Source organism: Gopherus evgoodei, chromosome 2 (assembly GCF_007399415.2).
Source record: "Gopherus evgoodei ecotype Sinaloan lineage chromosome 2, rGopEvg1_v1.p, whole genome shotgun sequence".
In the NCBI taxonomy this organism is placed as follows: domain Eukaryota; kingdom Metazoa; phylum Chordata; order Testudines; family Testudinidae; genus Gopherus; species Gopherus evgoodei.
In genome coordinates this window covers 75,906,378-75,926,685 of record NC_044323.1, presented here as the reverse complement: position 1 = coordinate 75,926,685, position 20,308 = coordinate 75,906,378, and the positions used below count along the sequence as shown (strand labels likewise).

Here is a 20,308-nt window from a genome sequence, read left to right as displayed (position 1 = left end):
AATGGGGCTTGTCGATTAATAAAATATTCCAGTTAACTGAGAGCTATACTTATCAATGGAATACCAATTTTCAAAGAATTAGCATATAATAAAGTGAATAAAGTATAAAACACAGTAGTACAGTATACAGGTATTCACCAATCCAGAAGTAGTACTGCACTGCAGACTGGTTGGCTTCCTGAAGCACTTAGGGTATGTGTACACTACCCAGTGGAACGGCAGGCAGCGATCGATCCAACGGGGATCAATTTATCGTGTCTAGTCTAGACGCAATAAACCGCCCCCCCCCAAGCGCTTTCCTGTTGACTCCTGTACTCCACTACCACGAGAGGAGCAGGCAGTGCCGATGGGGGAGCATGGTGAAGACACCATGGTAAATCAATCTAAGTACGTAGCTGAAGTTGCATAACTTAGATCCATTTCCCTCCCCTCCCCAGCATAGACCAGGCCTTAGGGTTATACAGGTAAAGTTTTCTATACAGTAGGTTATATTATGACACTACATATCACTATGGGCAGTGCATGGCATACACCCAGGTCATTAAAAATACACTTAACACTAAAACTATACTGAATATAGTTTAATCTTTGATGATTCAGAAGGCACTTCAGATCTTGCAGCGCCTCAGGGGCATCATTATTAACATCAATTATCATTGTAGATGTAGAAGGTGTAGGAAATTGGTCTGAATCTATAATGACCCTATGACAGGGGTGGGCAAAATGTTTGGCCCAAGGGCCACATCTGGGAATAGAAATTGTATGGCGAGCCATGAATGCGCACAAAATTGGGGCTGGGGTGCAGGAGGAAGGGCTCTGGTTGGGGGTGTGGGCACTGAGGTGGGGCCAGAAATGAGGAGTTCAGGGTGCGGAAGGAGATTCTGGGCTGGGGAGTGAGGTGTGGGCTCCGGATGTGGGTGCAGGCTCTGGGGTGGGGTTGGGGAATTTGAGGCATAGGAGCATGCTCCAGGCTGGGATTTAGGAGTGTGAAGGGCAGCAGGAGGAGGGAGGTGAGAATCAGGGCAGAGGAGTGGAGAGAGGCTATGGGGTACAGGTTCCCGCTCAATGGGAATGAGCTGCAGGGGCTGCGCTTGGGATGGGGGCAGAGTGGAGGCCCTGGGCTGCCACTATGTGTAGAAGTCAGAGGGGGGGGTCATGCTGCTGCTTCTGGGAGCTAAGTGGTGCAGCCCCTGACCCTGCTCCCTGGGCTGGAGCACCAGAGTGGGCAAGCCCTAGACCCCACTCCTCAGCAGGAGTTAAAGGGCCAGATTAAAATGGCTGGTGGGCTGGATCCAGCCTGCGGGCTGCAGTTTGCCCACTCCTGCCCTAAGACAAAACCTGGAAAGCTGCTTTTTTGAATAAACCCCTGATATCAGCTTGCCTACTTGTCTTCTGCCTCTTTTGCATAAAAGTAGAGTGCAGAATGAGCAATTGCATAACCTCGTGGGTGCTATATTAGTCCCATTTACTAGACTGAAGATTTGTATTGGGAGATATCAGAAATGCCGGTTAATAGCTTTCTGGTGACAAAGTGCCAGATAACACAGCTTTTACTGACTTATTTTTGCATGCAGCGTTTTTTTTGTTCATAATTCTACATTTGTAAGATCAACTTTCATGATAAAGAGATTGCACTACAGTACTTTATGAGGGTGAATTTAAAAATACTATTTCTTTTGATTTTCACAGTGCAAATATTTGTAATAAAAAATAAATATAAAGGGAACAGTGTACACTTTGTATTCTGTGTTTTAATTTAAACCAATATATGTGAAAATGTAGAAAACATCCAAAATATTTAAATAAATGGTATTCTATTATTGTTTAATTGCAAGATTAATTATTTAATTCATGCAATTATTTTTAATTGCTTGACAGCCCTACTTTAAATATATTAGTCTATATCTTTTTAGAATATCTCTACCCTTTATCATTCAACATAGAAGTACAAAACACTTGTCCGTGAAAGCTCAGCCCCATCTCTCTTATTTCCTAGTTGAAAGCTGACTGACTAGCTCTCCCAGTTCTGAACCTCAGAAGTTGGCACCTTAAAGTTCCATAATCATTGGTCTCCACTATTGGTCACTCTAACTTTACTTGGCATCAAAGGATTCTCCAAAACAGTCAGCTACTTCAACCCAGGCTTCAATTTTCTAGACATTCCTAAAGCAATTCTTGATTACAAACACTATCTGTTCCAAGGTCACTTACAGTAAGCTGAAGCTTTCACGCAACTTTCAGGATAGACTTTAGCCTTCTTATCATTTCTTCTCCTGGCAACTGGGGGGCAACACACTGTCTATCACTTTTTCAAATACTCTGGTCTGCATTCTTGCTACAGTTCCAATCCTGCAATGAGCTCCCCAAGGACCGATCCATAAACCCACACAAAGTTCCACTGAGTTAAATGAGGTTCCATCCACATAAAGCACATAGCAAGATCAGGTCCTATATTTATTACAGGTATTTCTGTAGCTCTTAGGAGCCCTGATAAGGAATTAGGCCCCTCTTGTATAATGCATTGGACAGAAAAGTAGCTAAAATAACCAGACACAACAATCAAGATGACTTGCTTTTTTTTTTCTTTTAAAAAAAGAGGCTTCCTTTCAGGCATTTTCTTTTTGAGACCATTGGTCTGGCTACATTTATCATCTGCTATGTCAAGGGAATATATTTTTGCTATAATATACCAATTTTCAAGGAACTGTTATAAATCATTCATAACACCATGAAAATGTTGCAATGCTGCCATCCTGTGGAATAAAAGTAACTGACATTCATCCGTGCATGTCATATTTGTCTATTAAACTATCTCAATATAAAGCATCACTTTTAAGCCTCCTATTATTATTGTTATGTTTTTTCTACCAATTTATTCTTCCCCCTACTTTTCACCTTCCCACAAAAAGTTGGGAAAGGGCAGAAAGTGTGACCATCACAGTCAGATTCTCCCTTTCCCAGAAGTGCTTAAGATTCTTGAAACAGAAAAAGAAAAGGCTGGTGCACTGTGCGTGCTCTATTTTGATACTTCAGTTCACACTATTATTAAAATTCCTCCAAATCCACTTCATGCTCCGAGATCCCATACCCAATTTTTAATCCCAACTGTATTCCACCTTTGAGTTCCACACGAAGGCAACACATATTCCTGTTTAATCTCAGAAGTGACAGTTACTGCATGAAACTCTCTCCCGTCTCTGAATTAAATACAGAGTTTTCCATATGGTTACCAGTTCCCTTTTGCCTGGAAGAGAAAAAAACAGCTAGGCTTCTAATCCAATGATGTTACTTGATTAGAAATCTATACCAAAGTTTGTATAACAAGAAAAAATTGTCAAAGCTCTGAAGTGCATAGTTTTTAAGGCCAAAAGGGACCATCTTTTGATCATCTAGTCTAACATGCTGCATAACAGAGCTCACTAAATTCACCCAGTAACTGCATAATGCCCTACTGATTTGTATATTCTTTGCAAGAACAAAGAATCATTTACTTTAGTAATGATTTTAAAAACTAAATAGGTCACCAAATTTAAAAAAAAAATTATTCTAAGGAGAATAAGCAACTTTCACAAACGAAGCTTTGGCACAATTTTAATTGCTGTGCACTGCACTAAATCATGAGAGAATAACCTCCTGAAAGTATGATTTCTGCAACCAAATCTATGCAATTTTACACTATAATTATTCACTTTGATTAAAGAGTATTCTAGACCCACAATTATTAACAACTCAATCCTAAGGAAAAAAAAAAAAAACCTGATAAGCTGAAGTCAAAACACTGATATGTTTAATAATCCCAGGGTTGTTTTTTAAAATATGCTGCTTTTCAAATTACAAAATGCTAGTCTAGAGGACAATAGGTAATTTTAAATCAATCTCCCCCGGATTTAAGCCTTGAATAAGTGTGCTGGCTTAGTAAATAAAATTGCAAAAAAAAGGTTCAGAACTTGAAAACATAAGAATTGCAGAGTGACAATCATAAGTTAATAATGGAGGCAGCATCACAGACCCTCAAAGTTGCATGAACATGTACTGTGTCTGCATCTGTCAATGTCTTCCCTTGCAAACATATGAACATACAACACAAACTATTAAAAAGTGTAGTAAATTGGAATCCTTTGTTATCTCAATTATTTTAATAAATTGTTGCATAATCAAGAATTTCTGTTTCTAGTCTGAAAAGGTTGCTTTCTTATTCAGATATTGGTACTGCATTGCAATGATAAGCAATTTGCATGATCTTACTCAATGCATCATTCAGATTCAAACAGAAGTCACTGACCCTTATTCCAAGATTAAAAAGGTATCAGTAGCTTGACCTCGTGTGTTCAGGAGCAGTCAGCATGAGTTTAGCACCCAGATTCCAAGTGGATCAGTAGATACACAGTTGACACCACTGAAGTCTTTAAACCATGATTTGAGCCAGAGGTTATGGATCTTATTACAGGAGGGGGTGGGTGAGGTTCTGTGGCCTGCAATATGCACATGATCAGACTAGATGATACAATCATCTCTTCTGCCATTAAATTTTATGAGTCTAAAGTTTATGAATCGCTGATATATTTGCCTACAAACCATAAAACATTCCCAATCCTGGAAAAGAGTTCATGTTCTGGGGAAAAAATTGCCTGGTAAATTATTTTGAATTATACTGCAAGGCAAATTAGATTATGCCTCATTAAAAATGGTTACTCACCTTCTGTAACTCTTTTGTTCTTCAAGATGTGCTGCTCATGTCCATTTCAATGTAGGTGTGTGTCTGCCCAGAGCAACATCACTGGACAGTTTTCCCTCAGAGGTATCTGTCGAGTCGGCTCTGGTGCTCCCTGGAGCCAGGCCCTCATATTGCTGGTATATAAGGCCCTGCCGCCCCCTCAGTTCCTTCTTGCCTGCTAACTCTGACAGAGGGGCAGGTGGGTGCGGGGGCGGGGGGAAGTTTGGAATCAACATGAGCAACATATCAAAACAACAGTTACGGAAGATTAGTAACCATTTTTTCTTCGAGTGCTTGCCTATGTCCATTCCAATGTAGGTGACTCCCTAGCAATTGCGCAAGTGGAGGGTTTAAAGTTCATTGGCACGCTGACTAACGCCACTCAGCTGAAACCCACATAGTGTCTAGCTTGCTGGGTGATGGCACACTGGGATGTGAAAATGTGGACTGTCAACCATGTTGCTGCTCTACAGATGTCCTGAATTGGAACTTCTGCCACAAACGCCGCCACCAATGCTTGAGCTCTTTTAGAGTGAGTTGTCAGCGGAGGAGCCGGGACCTTCACTAGGTCATAGCATGTGCGGATGCAGGCAGCAATCCACGATGAAATTCTCTGGGCTGAGACTGGACAGCCTTTCATTCTGTTTGCAATGACTACAAAAAGCTGAGTGGATTTCCAAAAGGATATAGTCTTATTTGATGTAAAAAGCTAGTGCATTCAGCGAGTGGAGCCTCTGTTCCTCCCTGTTAGCATGTGACTTTGGTCAGAAGATGGTAGGAAGATAGCCTAGTTACTACGGAATTGTTAGACCACCTTTGGCAGGAAGCCTGTGTGTGGCCGCAGCTGAACACTGTCCTTGAAGACGACCTTGTAACAGTGGTTCTGAAGTAAGAGCGTAGCTCTCTGAGACCCTTCTGGCATACGTAATTGTGACCAGGAAGGCCACTTTCCATGACAGGTAGAGAACACATTGCCAGCAGTTCAAATGGGGGTCCTGTTAGCCTTGCCAACACCAAGTTGAGGTCCCAGAGAGAGTGTGGCTGGCGTACCTGGTCGTATAACCGCTCCAACCCCTTAAGAAAATGACGGACTGAGTTTGAGAAGACTGACCAGTCATTCACCTATGGGTGAAAGGCCAAGATTGTAGCTAGATGAAACCTAAATAGATGATATTGTTAGGCCTGATGATTATAGATGATATTGCTGTTTAAAGTGGAGTAGGTAATCTAGAATGAAAGGCAGTGCATGCTGATTGAATAGGCGAAACCCTCTTTTGCACTAACCAGATCAAGACTCTCTTCCACTTTGCCAAGTAAATGGCTCTAGTGGATGGTTTCCTACTCCCTAAGAGCACCTTGGGAACAGGTTCACAGCATGCCCGTTCTGCAGAGTTCAGCCATGGAGTTTCCCCACTGTGAGATGAAGAGACTTGATGTTCAGATGAAGCAGACAACCATGGTCCTAAGAGATCAGGTCCAGAAACAGAGGCAGGCTGTATTCACCGAGAGATCTAGGACGACGGTGAACCAGTGCTGATGCAGCCAGGCCAGGGCCATCAGGATAAGATGGATCCTGTCCCTTCTGAACTTCAGCAGGACCCCAGTGTATGAGAGGGATAAGAGGGAAAGTGTACAAGAGCTGGTCCGTCCAAGGGAAGAGAAAGGCTTCTGCCAGTGAGTCTGGGCTGTGGCCTAAGGAGCACAAGTGAAGACACTTCCTCTTGTGCTCTGTCATGAACAGGTCTACCTGGGGAGTTCCCCACCTCTGGAAAACTGTGCTAAGAATGTCTGGGTGAAGAGACCACTCGTAATGGTTGGAAAAGGATCTGCTGAGATGATCCACTAACTCATTCTGTGACCCTGGGAGGCAGAAGGCTTTGAAGTGGATCAAGTGGGTTATGCAGAATTCCTACAGGAGAGGAGCTTTCTGGCATAAAGGAGAGGAGCATGCTCTGCCCTGTCTGTTTATGTAGAACATTGCTGTCATGTTGTCCATAAGGACCGACATGCAGTTGCCCTCCAAGTAGGGTGGGAATGCCTGGCAGGCTAGGTGCACTGCCTTCAGTTCCCTCTCACTGATGTGTAACAAGAGCTCCTCCAGGGACCAGAGGCCCTGAGTCCTGAGGGGCCCAAAGTGAGCCCCTATCCCATTGCCACTGCATCTGTAACTAGAGACACTGACAGTTGGAGCCTTGACAAGGGGACTCATGCATACTGTCCATGGGTACAGTCATCAAAGACGGTGGAAATCACTGACGGGGGAAGCGAGACCACCCAGTCCAGATGGTCTCAGCCTGGTGCATATACCAACAGCAGCCAAGACTGGAGACATCTGAGCCATAGTCTCGCATGTTGCGCAACATAGGTGGCATGTTGCCAAATGCCCTAGGAGCTTTAGGCAGTTTCTTGCTGTTGTGATGGGGTGATTCCTGGGGCTCTCTATGAGCATCCCTAGAGCTCTGAACCACTTTTCTACCAGAAAGGCTCTGGCCTGGGTCAAGCTGAGGACTGCCCCAAGGAATTCTATCCTTTGAACTGGGAAAAGGGTAGATTTCTTGCATGTTTATGAACAGCCCCAGATCCTGGAAAGATGACAGTATTAACTCCACATTTGCCTCCACCTAGGCCTTGGATCGAACTCTGTTCAGCCAGTTGTCGGGGTAAGGGTAGACCTGAACCATTGTCTCCTAAGGAAGACTGTGACGATTCATGAATACTCTGACAGGCCAAATAGGAGCACAGTAAATTGGTAGTGCATGTTATTCATAACAAATTATAGGAACCTTCCATGTCCTCGTAAGCTCGCAATAAGAAAATAAACATCCTTCAAGTTGAGGGTGGCGTACCACTCCCCCGGATCCAGAGATGAGATTACGGAGGACAAGGAGACCATGTGGAACTTCAGTTTCTTCATGAATCCGTTGGGGTTTTGCAGGTCCAAGATTGGTCTGAGATCGCCATGGGCCTTTGGGATTAGGAAGTAACGGGAGTAGAACCCCCTATCCATTAATTCTTGTGGAACCTCTTCCACAGATCCTGCCCTTACGAGTGACTGCACCGCCTGTGCTAGAAGTTGCTCATGAGAAGGGTCTCTGAAGAGGGACAGGGAGGAAAGGAGGGGAACAACTGAAGTTGTATCCCACTCCTGTCATGAGTAACACCCAGCAATCTGAGGTAATCTTGGCCCACGCCTCACAGAATTGGATAACCGGGCCACTTGTATACTATCCCCAAGTGGCCCATCAAAGGCCTGCTTAGACCCCACTGATTGTCTCGGGGGCGGGGGGAGGAGACAATACACCAGGGCGGACGAGGACTGGGATGGAGGCCCCCTCTTATAGCCTCTACTGCTTCTCCTGTAATAGTCTTGTCTCTGCTGCGGTGGGCAGAAGAGGGCCATCGGCTGGGGCTTACAGTGCTTCCTGGTTGGAGCCGGTGTATGCAACCTCAGGGATTTCAGGGCTCCTCTAGAGTCTTTCAGACTATGTAGCTTTGAGTCTGTTTACTCTGAAAAGAGCAACTTACCTTCAAACGGAAGGCCCTGCACTGTCTGCTGCATCTCATAAGGCAACAGTCGCAGTGGCTCAGGCTTTCTTGCTGATTTGCCACCAGCTGAGTACATCTTTCTGCCAAAAAGATCTATTTTTTGGTGTGTTTGGTCTTGGGAGTCAGCCCTTGACCTTGATGCTCCCGCTCATCTGCCACTGAAACAACCAGAGAACCTGGTGGGGCTATGTGCGCGCGCAGGAATTTACACTCATTGGGAGGAACAAAGTACTTTTTCTCCATCCTCTTTGGAGTAGATTGTAGGAATACAGGGGTCTGCCGTGAGGCTCTGATGGGGTCCACAATGGCATCATTCAAAAGTAGAGCCACCCACAATGGCCCTGTGTCCATCAGGTGTGGAAGGATTTGGAGATCTCCTCCACCTGGATACTCAGGTGGTGGGCTACCCTCCTGAGGAGCTCTTGGTGCGCCCTATAGTCATCCTGAGAAGGCGCTATACTTGTTTCCACCACCACCACCTCATCAAGAGAGGAAGAAGAGAAAGCCTGTAACGTCAGGGGGCCTTGCTCCTTGCCCTCTGCAACAGATGGGTCTCCTGTGTAAAGCCCTGAGCGGATACGAATTTATATCCACGGAATCGCAGGGGTCTCCTGGGAACTGCTGTGGTGAAAGGAGCAGAACATGGGGTTGCTGCTCCCATGAGCCAACGCTACGCACCAGCAGCTCCTCCGGCGCAGCTGTACTGCCTGCAGCCCCATCCCCAGTGCTGCTCCTGTGCCTTCCACACAGAGTCTCCTGTCTGGGGGGGCATATGAGCAGCTTGAACACAAGAGCACAACCAGGGACAGCTGCTGGTGAACCTGGGGCCTGCCCCAGTGGGTGGGACTGGAGGCGGTACAAGCTGTGCTGGAGGAGCTGCCGGTGTGAAGCGCTGGCTTCTGGGAGTAGTGGCCTTACGTTCTACTCCTTTCACTGCTGCAATTCCTGGGAGAGCCCTGCGGTTCCACGGATACTGATTTATAAATTTGTATCCGTGCAGGGCTCTTCTCATGTGGCCGGGTCTTGCAGTTCGGTACCAGACTCAGCACTGAGGCCTGGTCCCTGCTCCAAGGGAGGTGGCAGGGAAGCTCTTGACTCCGATACAATGGAGTAGGACCTCTTGAACTGTGAATGCTGCACTGCTGAAAAGCCCAGGGATTCCAGAATGGCAAGGCTCTCGGCGGAATCCTGTGGCTCATGTCAGCTGTTGGGTATCACCAATCAAAGCAGTGTCTGCTCCTGAGAGAAGCATATGACTTCGCCTCAGAGTCCGACTCTGAGAAGTCTTTTCTTGGTGATCAATGTTGCACCATCATGGCCTGCTTGCCTTTTGACAGTACCTGAGGTCTTGGTGCCTTGGTGAGCCTCACCTTTGATAACGCTACTGTCAGCTCTCGAAAGGTGGGGGCTGGCGGTACCAAGAGTGATAGCAACTCCCTCGCTGCCTCAAACGCCTCCAACATGGATGACAGTGCCAGGGCTGTCAAACTCTGGTGGCTCTCTCTTGGTGGAGAGTTCAAAGATGCCAGACTCAATGGCACTCTTCCCGGGGCCAGAGTCAACAGTACTGTACACAACACTGATGTCTCTAAGTGGCCCAGCATGAGTCACACTGTCAATGTCTTTATACCCTGCAGACCTCAGAGTTGGGGAACCCTCCTGGTCAGTTTTTCTCTGTTTACTTCTTGGCACCGGCAACTGAAAGCAGTGCCAAGAGTCCCGTCCTGAAGATGAGTGAAGATGAGAGGAGCACTGGAAAGGAGCGTTGGTTCCACGAGTTCCGGGCCGCATAGTACTTTCTCTCTGCCAGAGAAGCGGAACGGCACTATATCTCCCTTAGAGACATCACAACACTTCTTACTGAAGCCAAAGTACTCAGTGCCAAGTCAACGTGACCCAAAAGGGGATGAAGAGCATAAGGAGGAACTTGAGTCTGGTGTCACTGTCCTTCTTAGTTCTTGGCCTGAGCCCTTGCAAATCCTGCACTACTCCTGCACATGGCCTTCCTCCCAGCTACTTGAGGAAGCTGGGGTAAGGGTCACTAACTGGCATTGTTTTATGGCACAATGCACATGGCTTGAGCCCCAGGGACAAAGGCATACCCCAGTGCTGGGGAAGGGCTAACTGTGCTAAGCAGTGTCTGCAATCAACTAACTAAAACTCTAGAAAAAGAACTATTTACAGACAATCAACCAAGTCCACAGGGAGATACTTGCGGAAAAACGCAAAGACAAGCAGCAGTTCCAGTGACAGTTATGAGTGATAAGGAGGAACTGAGTGGGCAGCAGGGCCATATATACCAGCACTATGGGGGTGCAAAGCCACGGGGCACCAGAGCCGACCTGATGGATACCAATGAAGGAAAAAACTTTACAGTGGAAGTGCTCAAAGAAGAATCCTTTTTTAATCAGTGTATGGACATCGGTGTAAAAATCCATCACATGGGTTTTCAATATCTTATGGTGGCGCTGCCAAAAAACTGACACATACTTTACTGGTTGGCATGTTCATTTAATTACAAATCCAGGATTTAAAATATAGAATAAAACAATCTGAATTACTATAGGTCTTTTGGTTTTTTTTTTAAACTACTACTGCAATGCCACAAAGTTGCAGATATTGTTTCAGCCATTGCTATCTGTCTCAATCTATTAAATGAATTTTACATGCACCATGATAATGTTGAGAGTTAAAAAGTGACATTTGCATTCCAATGAATTATTAGGCCTTACAGACACCATCTCATTTGCAATCTAAGACCATTCTTTATTCTCCCAAATTTGTTTGGGCTTTTGAAAACTGGTTCTCTTATCTATAATGGCATGTCAGAAAAATCCACTTCTCTTTCCAGCAATCTTCACAGATATGCCTGAATATTTTTAAAAATGTGCTATTAACTATACCAAAATCCTCCCATATACTGAAGTCATGATTTGATATCAGATACACATGAATCATCTGTCTGTATGAAGCCTTTAACACACTGGGATCTTCAAGATATAATTTGTACATTAAAAGTGCAAGAATATAGTCAAATTTCTATCATGCTTATACCGCAAATATACACAAACTCTGTACCTTCCGATCTTCCTGTACATTAGGGTTACTTTGTGTCTCTAGGCAAATAAAGCAGTTTTAAAGGCCAGCAGACCAGATTTTCAGAGGTTTTCTCCTTTCCCTCCCCCATATCCAATGGACACCCTTGGATGGCAAAGGATGTGCCATTGTTGCACCGATTAACCAGCAGCCCTCAGTTTGGTTTAATTTGCATCAGTAAGCAACCTGGTGCAGACACCCCTCAGTATCAGAAAGGTACAGAGACAGATTACTACTTCTCAGTCACAGCTCAGGTATTGTATCAGCATTTTCAACTGCTTAAAAACAATTACAGTTTTAAATACTGCAATTATTTGAGTTTGACTTCTCTTCCACATGACAGGTAGAGGAAGTGATATGTAACTCATGCTAAATATAGATTTTTCTTGTTATATAGGGCCAAAAAGAGGAAGGAGGAGGGAGAATCATATTGTTTTTCTATCAAGGGATGTGGCAATTACGTTACTCTTATCTTCTTATAAAAAGGATTCTTAACGACTGGATAAAGTAAGTACACAAGGAATTGTAATATTGATTATTGTTGGTAACTATGGTTTCAGCACTTAAATGAATCTCTATCACTATTTTAAAATACTGTAATTATGTAGAACCTCTATGCTTTTTCAAATGCCTTCTTTCAGAACAGGAGTTTGAGGCTTTCATGATGTCTTTGGGAAGACCTCAAAGGGTCTAAATTAAGATATACATGTATCAACAGGGAAAGTGAAGTATGTTTTTGGGTGGGCCTTTGGAATAAACTGCAATGAACTGAAATTAGCAGTTAGATTCTTAACTTTGGACATATCTACATTATGGTGCCATAGCTATGCTGATGCAGAACTTTACCACAGATGCTTAATGCAAGGCGTTTTCCTGTCACTGTAGTAACTTCCACTGCCCCAAGCCACAGCAGCTAGGTTGATGGAGGTGTTCTGCTGCTGACCTATCCACATCTATACAGGGAGTTTAGACTGGCATTAACTACAGCCGGCCCCCGACCGCCATAGCTATGTCAACCCAAAAATTAAGCGTAGATCAGACCCTTGTTTCACTCAGTGAAATCTGGTTAATGCAGATACAGGCACTATTCAGCTGGGTCAGTATCTTTAGTGACCTCTCACTGCATAGAGCAGGTCAGACTCCTTTTAAAACATTTATATTTGTAATTTTTTACAAAAGAGAGGGGAAAGAAGAATTATAGAAATGTTCACCTTATCTGAAGTACAAATTACAAATCTCATTTCCAGCATGAGTTGCTATGTCCTCACATTTTTACTGGAGTCCACACACTGTATAATACTTTATACATCCCTCAGGAAACTGTTTATTAAATTATTCTAGTCACAAACATATACATTTTTGGATCACAGCAGCATTGCCTGAGTTGAAAAGTAAAGGTATGACCAAATGAAAGCTTCTAATTTTATAATGCAAACATTTCCAACTATGTATAGCAATCGACCAAAAAACCAGCATATACATGGATCAAAGAATACATACTATACTAATGCTCTGTTTATCCTGATTAAAGTCTCATTAAAATCAAGTTGACATGAAAAGTGAGATATTACATAAAGCATGAGGAAAAAAAAAAATCAATACTTTCTCTTATTACTTCACTTACCAGGATTTTAAAAAGTAAAATGAAGACTAAACCACACACCAGTGACTTGATAACATTTAAAACTATGCTGCATAAAACCAACTACCCATAAAGATCAGCTCTATTTTAGAACAGATGTTCTCTCATTCTGTTAATGGCAAGAGAGGTCTTGCTTACTGCTGCAAAGCCAAAGTCACCAGATGTGAAACAGGACTGAGTAAAAATGTGCAATAAGCTTTACTAAACTTAATATAATTTTACAAAAATACATATACTCTCTTCTACAATTATCTTTAGTTTACAAATTAATTACACTCTTAATAATGGTGAAACCTGCAATACTAGACAGCTTTGAAGTAGTTAGTCAAAGAGAGGTTCACTGTGCCCCAAGGTGGACAAAAATTGATTTCATCTTTTTAAAACTGATCTTGTTTTTAGAATTTCAATTAAAAATTTTTTTTAAAAAAGCTATGTAAAATTAAAATTGAAATTATGATAACCTATGTTAAAGCTTAATCTAATAAATTACTTAAATTAAATAAATATTCAAGTAGAACATATATGCTGTTCAAGTTTTAAAAAGAGAAATCACTGAGTTTATAAAAGTCACTGGCTAAGCACCTGGAATCTATTTGTTGAAGTGCTAAACCAGCTTTTGATAGGAGTAGCTTCTTCTGCAGGTGCAGAGAGAATATTTTAATTTCAGTTTATTCAACTAGTATTCAGTGATTAGTTCTTCATTCAAAGTTGAGAAACAAATTGGGAGCTGGAAAAATAGCATTAAAGCTGGTTTTCCTCTTCAGATCTGAGTAGAAATGTGGTGAGAGGAGAATTATCAGTTCAAAAATTGTGGCGGACATACTGACCAGAAACAATTACCGTATATACTCGTTCATAAGCCGAATATTTTTGGTAAAAAAGTGACGCATTAAAGAGTAGGCTTATAAACCAAAATTTGATTATTTTAAACTCTATGGAATCATTGAATTTAATATCTAATACATTGTCGTTTTGTTTACCTGGAGCATCTGCAGGCATGGAGCCCTTCAGCTCCCTGTGGCTGTGCCTGCAGATGCTCCAAGTAAACAAAATGTCCCAACCTGCCAGCGGCTTACCCTGATGGGCCAGGAGCCAAAGTTTTCCTACCCCGGAAATATAGGGTCAGCATACAAAAGAATCATACAGTTTTTGCTATTTTTACCTATCCATTTTGGGGAGTCGCCTTATAAACGAAAAGGCCAGTGAACGAGTATATATGGTAGTTCAATTCACTAACAATTACTACTAATGAATTAGCTATTTTTAAATGCAAAACATGATAAACTTAATTTTCTTCCCTTATGTATCCTGCACATTTAATACAAGTTTATTTAACTTACGAAAAACAATTTTAAAATGCTGTTTTTGTGCATTTTTAATTGACTTCCAAGTTTTATCCAAATGCCGCTTGACACAAACCAGGAGTAAAAAATGAATCTAGTAAATAAAAAGTGTCATTCTCCACTTTCTAACATAATAAAAATATGTAAAAATTAATCTGAATAAATATATGTTACGCTACATAACTTCTTAAATAAATATGTATAAACAGTGTATCCTCTTGGCTAGCAAAAACTACCACCAAATTATAGCAGCTAATGAGAATCAATTAATTATCTAAATCAAGGTTTTCTGCTTGGCGATTTAAATCTACTTTGATTTAAATGAATCCATCCTGCTATATCTATGAATACAACAATGTAAAAAAATTCAAGATGCATAGAATGTGTAATGATGTATTTTTTTTAAATTCTTCACTGAAAATGTATTGATTTATTGATTTCTATTCTGTTAGCACAAAGTGTGCTAGAAACTGTATGCATGAAGAATCCCTGCCCCAAGGAGCATACAATTTTACAACCTTCTGACTACATTTTAAGCTTTTGCAGAGTTTCAATATTTATTGTTCAATGACAAACCATGAAAACACTTTCATCATGACCAATGTATATATATTTGTTAGTTCTGTCAGTGATTTACATAAACATATCATAAAAATACCAAGCAAATAAATTAAATACTCGCTAAACACTTTTTACACATGCTTTAAAGTGATGAAAAGGGACTCCTCTGAATTCAGGTCATTCTGAAGGATTCCTTTGGATTTGACAGACTCCAAGCCAGGGGCAGAAAGGGGAAAAGAGGGCAGAGTTATATCCCCACAAAGGAAATAATGGAGGGATGGATCTGTATTTCTGCACCCCCAATGTTTTCCATCCCAGAGAGTGGGACCCAGCTCTAGTCCAGCATATGAGTGGTGATGGAGTTGGGGAGAAAGACAAGAGCGGGACTTGGAAGAAGGGCTAGAGGAGCCACTGAATATGGCGCATGAGATCAGGCTGGCTGCTGAGAAGCAGGTAGGATTCCCCAGCCCAGATGAGTCCTGCCTTCCAGCCTCCCTAGGAGACAGGACAACATCTGGGTGGTGGTGGGGGACATCAATGCACCAGCCATGTGGGGATTTGGGGGGGTGGAGGGAGGAGGAAGGGGTATATGTGGAGCACAGCAGTCAGTGGGCAAGGAAGTGCCATAGGAATGGCAGTAGGAACTACCAGGTTACACCTTCTGAGTCTGGAGTTGACTGTTTCCCGCAGTCACAGTAGCTCCCCTTGCTTTCCCTCCACCCACCCCATTCACAGGGAGCTTCTACCCTCATCACCACTCTAAACTGCTCTTTAGATCTTAAATTTGCTGATAAACTAAAATTATCTCGAGTTTAATAAAAGAAAAAAATGGCTTCTATGTGAAGTTTGTATATGGGAAACAGTTTTTCCTATATTTTATAATGGGTCCGCTTCAGTTCCTTTTCCATTTTAGGTGCTCAATTTGAGCTACCCTGAGGGTCCTTACTTTCAGAGAGTAGATGCTCAATACTTATTGAATATTGGGCCCCTTTAAAGTGTGTTAAGTTGGGCAGCTAAAAATCATTGGTCACTTTTGAAAGTCTTGGCAATACACAACAACATTTTATTTGAACAGACACACTTGTATGTTATGCTGCTCTGTCTCTTGTTATGTGAGACAGCATATTATAGATGAGTTTTTCATTTTTTTTACTAGATAGCTTTTATAAAGCTGCAATTAAATCATACAGAAAGTACAGAAATATGAAACCTGTGTATTAAGGAATTTTAAAAATATTAAACAACTCAGTGAAGATTCAGTGAATTTCCCCTTCCCACATGGAATACTAAAAGGAAAAAAACTATCTAGGAAATACACACTTTTTGTATTTTTGAGAGTTTTGAAACAACGTGAACTAAATATCCGTATCTCTTTTATTTTGTAAACAAGAAGCTAATGGTTATTCAGCACATGACTAATATAAGACTTGATATGAAATAATTAATTTCCCATTTAGTGTAAAAGATGTAGTTAAATTATTAATTTCACATTCCTGTATTTTATGCCTCCCAAATAGAACTGATTGTTCAGTAAGAAGAGAATAGAAACCACTTCTCAAATAATTGATTTTTAGAGAGTCAGAACACTTACCTATGTAGACCCTCTTGCTGTATCTCTGCATCAACAGGAGCACAAATACATGCAGTGGAATAAGGTTGATGATGAAAACATAACCACCCCATGCAGAGACCTATGGGAAATTAAACTGTAAATTAGATCATTTAACTATAACTTGAGAAAGACCTGTAAATTATCAGATTCTATTTATGTACTACTTATTAACACAGTAGTATCATTACATTCACAATTTTTTTTTCTTTATTCCAATATAGGCTTTATATGAGACTTTTTAGATGACAACTGGTGTGGGGTGGAGGGAGAACATGTGCATGATTGAAGATCATAACAGCTATAAAGGTGAAGGTTTGTGAATGCTGGTGGCAAAGCTCTCCCAATCAGCTTGTTCCTCTAAAAATTGCTGTCTAAGGAAAGAGTTAAAAGCCCAAATATCTCCACTTAAAAAAGAGCTCAAGATGTACCTCTTTGCCCAGTCTCTCTCAACTAATTAAATCCTGGATTCCTAGTAGAGCGGTAAAGCCACAGGCTGCAAGAGAGCACGTCCAATTAAGACTGTCTCAATGCAAAACTTGGTATTTAAAACACAGTCATCACTATGGAAAGACATCCAAAGCCATTGTGATGGGTATCAAATAAATGCTAATAATAAATACAAATAATAATAATGGAGCTTGAGAGCAAAAATTAGAAAAGTTACTTTTTAAAAGACAATTCTGTGGGTCACATTAACAGTGAGCTAGTCATTACATAAACTTTAATGGAGATAAATATCGCCAGTCAGTTTGCAAATATATGCATAACTTTTCAGTCAATGCAATAGCTATTCCTCTTTTCAAATGAGCTACTTCTTTGATTTTTGCAATGCAGAATGAAGTTTACTACCCCAAAATTGCAATTTTTACCATTTAATTCTCAGCTAATAGTTTAAGGAACACTGATTTCATTAGAAAGATAATATTACATTGGAGGACACATTTATGTCCAGTCCTAAAGACTGATCTGGGGAAAAAAAACGCATATAACGAATTTGATTAAAACCTCAGCAGCAACTAAAGGTCTCATTAATTCTTCCACAAATGGAACAGCTATATTGCAAAGAATCACCACAAGAGATAATGCAAGTACTTTCCTTGAAAATGAAGGAACTTTATTCTTACTATTAATCTTAAACCCTGGCCAAATTTTAGCACTTAATTAGTTTACTCTGTCCCTTAAAACAAAGGAAAAATATGCAATATACCCTCTAGTTCAACTCAGGCACTGTGACATTCATGGGTAGATATAGCTAGGGATTCTGATACTTTGATGTGATATGGGGTGTTTTGCTTTGCACACAGTCCTTTTTTTCCCCCCCCAATGTGTCTGACACTGGGGGTACGTCTTCACTACCGGCCGTATCGGCGGGTAGCAATCGATTTCTCGGGGATCGATATATCACATCTCATCTAGACGAGATATATCGACCCCGAACGAGCTCCTGTCAACTCCGGAACTCCACCAACGCGAACAGCGGTAGCAGAGTCAACAGGCGGAGCTGCGGATGTCGATCACGCGCCGTGAGGATGGTAGGTAACTTGATCTAAGATGCTTTGACTTCAGCTACGCTATTCACGTAGCTGAAGTTGCATATCTTAGATCGATTCCCCCGCCCTCCGTGTAGACCAGCCCAAAGATGCTACTCAACAAGTAACAGTGGCAGAAACTCATGATGAATCTCAGAATCTCCCTCATGATTTCCAGCAGTAAAAATACATTACCACTTCTTTCGTTATTTGACTAAATTTTGCAAATAGTCATTTTTAAAAGGATCTCCCATCAGAATATGTGGGTGCAGTAGAAAGTCTATACTATACTAGCATAACAAACCCAGGCCCAATTTGTACATGATTGTATATCAGAACAGAAATATGTAACACACCCTTATGTGTGGTTTCACAACCACTCTACCACAATATGAAATAAATGTGTGTTAGAGGACAATGCAATGTAAAAGAAAAGGCTTACAGCCAGTATTCAGTTGTGTGTGTGTGGGTGGGGATGTTAAAACATGTTCAGGCTGCACCCTATACTCCTTGGGGAATTCTGTGCCACTGCACAATTTTGCAGAAATTAATGTTGTGCATGCAGAATTACCTTTCCTCCACAGAAATGGGCTGCAGTACTGCTGGCTGCCACTAAAGGCCACTGGACCCGGCAGAGCCCAGCTCACACATAGAAGACACTGCTGGGGGGAGACAGGGAGCTAGAGGGTGCCTGGCAACTGAGGGAAGGAGAGTGAGGCACTTAGAAAACTCCATACAAGCCTGGGACCAAGCATCAGGCTGTTTCTCCCTCTGGATTCCTGGGCTCTGCGAGGGGAGGGGACGGGTATCTGGCTGGGGGAGCCATGGCGGAGCTCAGGAGGTATGGGGTTGCGGCTTATCTGGGCAAGGGGGGCCCCTGTGGATGGCTTCTGGGGGGCGGAGGGAGTGCAGGTATCTGGGCCGAGGGGCCCCGTGGCTGGGCTTGGGGGGTGAGGAGGGATTGTGGGTGTCTGGCCCCTGACAGGCTTGGGGTTGGGGGGGCAGAGAAAAGGGAACTAGGTTGTCATAGGGGTTTCTTTAATTCTCTACTCCTGGGGGAATTTTTGTGTATGTCTGTATTGTTACAGACATAGTTGCTGAGAGGTATTTTGAAATAAATTACCAAAATAATTGAAACTGGTGGGATTATGTAGGGTTATTTTGATAAAATTTGCAGAATTTTAAAATATTGTGCGCAGAATTTTTAGGCACAGAATGCCCCCAGGAGTGACCCTAGATACTGTATTCACACACAAATCCCAATCACAGTCCTATTGCTATTTTAGTATTCTTTAGTTTAAAATGTAAACTCCTCTGGACAGAGATCATTTTGTATAAGCTTGAGCTGCTATGTACATCTCTAGCGCTACATAAATAATTTTTCCAATCGACCTTTTCCTCCCTCCAGCAGGCTCCCATTCCCACCCTATTGTACCTGGAGGAATTTATCCATCATTTTCCAAGAAATCCTTCCCACCACAAAATCTTGTCCCACTCGGGTCAACCCATTTCGTAAAAAGGTCAGTCTTTCACATAAAAGAACTCAACCAGTTTGACGCTATCCTCATTTCTGATGCTATCCTTTTTGCTAGCAGACTTCCTTCTGATTCCCCCCACATCTTGCAGAAATTCCCATCTTCATAGATTCATAGATTTTAAGGCCAAAAAGGACCATTATGATCATCTCATCAGAGCTCTTGCATAACACAGCTTCTGGAATTTCAGGAATTCTTGCACTGAATCAACAACTTTTAATCCAACTAAAGCATTTCTTTTAAATAGACATGCAGTCTTAATTTAAAGACTTCAAATGATAGAAGATCACATCCCTTGGTAAGTATCAGAGGGGTAGTCGTGTTAGTCTGGATCTGTAAAAAGCAACAGAGTGTCCTGTGGCACCTTTAAGACTAACAGATGTATTGGAGTATAAGCTTTTGTGGGTGAATATCCACTTCGTCAGACACTTGGGAAAGCTGGTAAGCTGTGCTAGGCTAATGGTTAATTATTCTCACTTAAAAATGTGTACCTTATTTCCAACTTTAATTTTTTCTAGCTTCAACTTCCAGCCATTAGATCCTGTTATACGCTTTTGTTTGCTACATCAATTAACCTTCTAGTATACAGTTACCTTCTCCCAGTGTACAAATTTCCAGGTGGTGATCAAATCACTTCTTAAACTTCTCTTCAATAAACTAGATACACTTAGCCCCACCCAAGATCCATCAATTCACTCCGAATGAGATCAGATCATCTCTACTCATTTTG

The 20,308-nt window shown here is 42.0% G+C and overlaps 1 protein-coding gene across 1 annotated transcript in view; it reads right to left on the bottom strand.

The window, feature by feature from the left end:
• The window catches only part of STT3B (STT3 oligosaccharyltransferase complex catalytic subunit B), an 87,458-nt gene that overhangs the window by 28,918 nt on the left and 38,232 nt on the right, over window positions 1-20,308 (bottom strand). Inside the window, exon 5 of the mRNA XM_030551006.1 lies at window positions 16,494-16,593. Within this exon, the coding sequence (XP_030406866.1) occupies window positions 16,494-16,593 (100 nt within the window). The remainder of the gene's footprint in view (window positions 1-16,493; window positions 16,594-20,308) is intronic.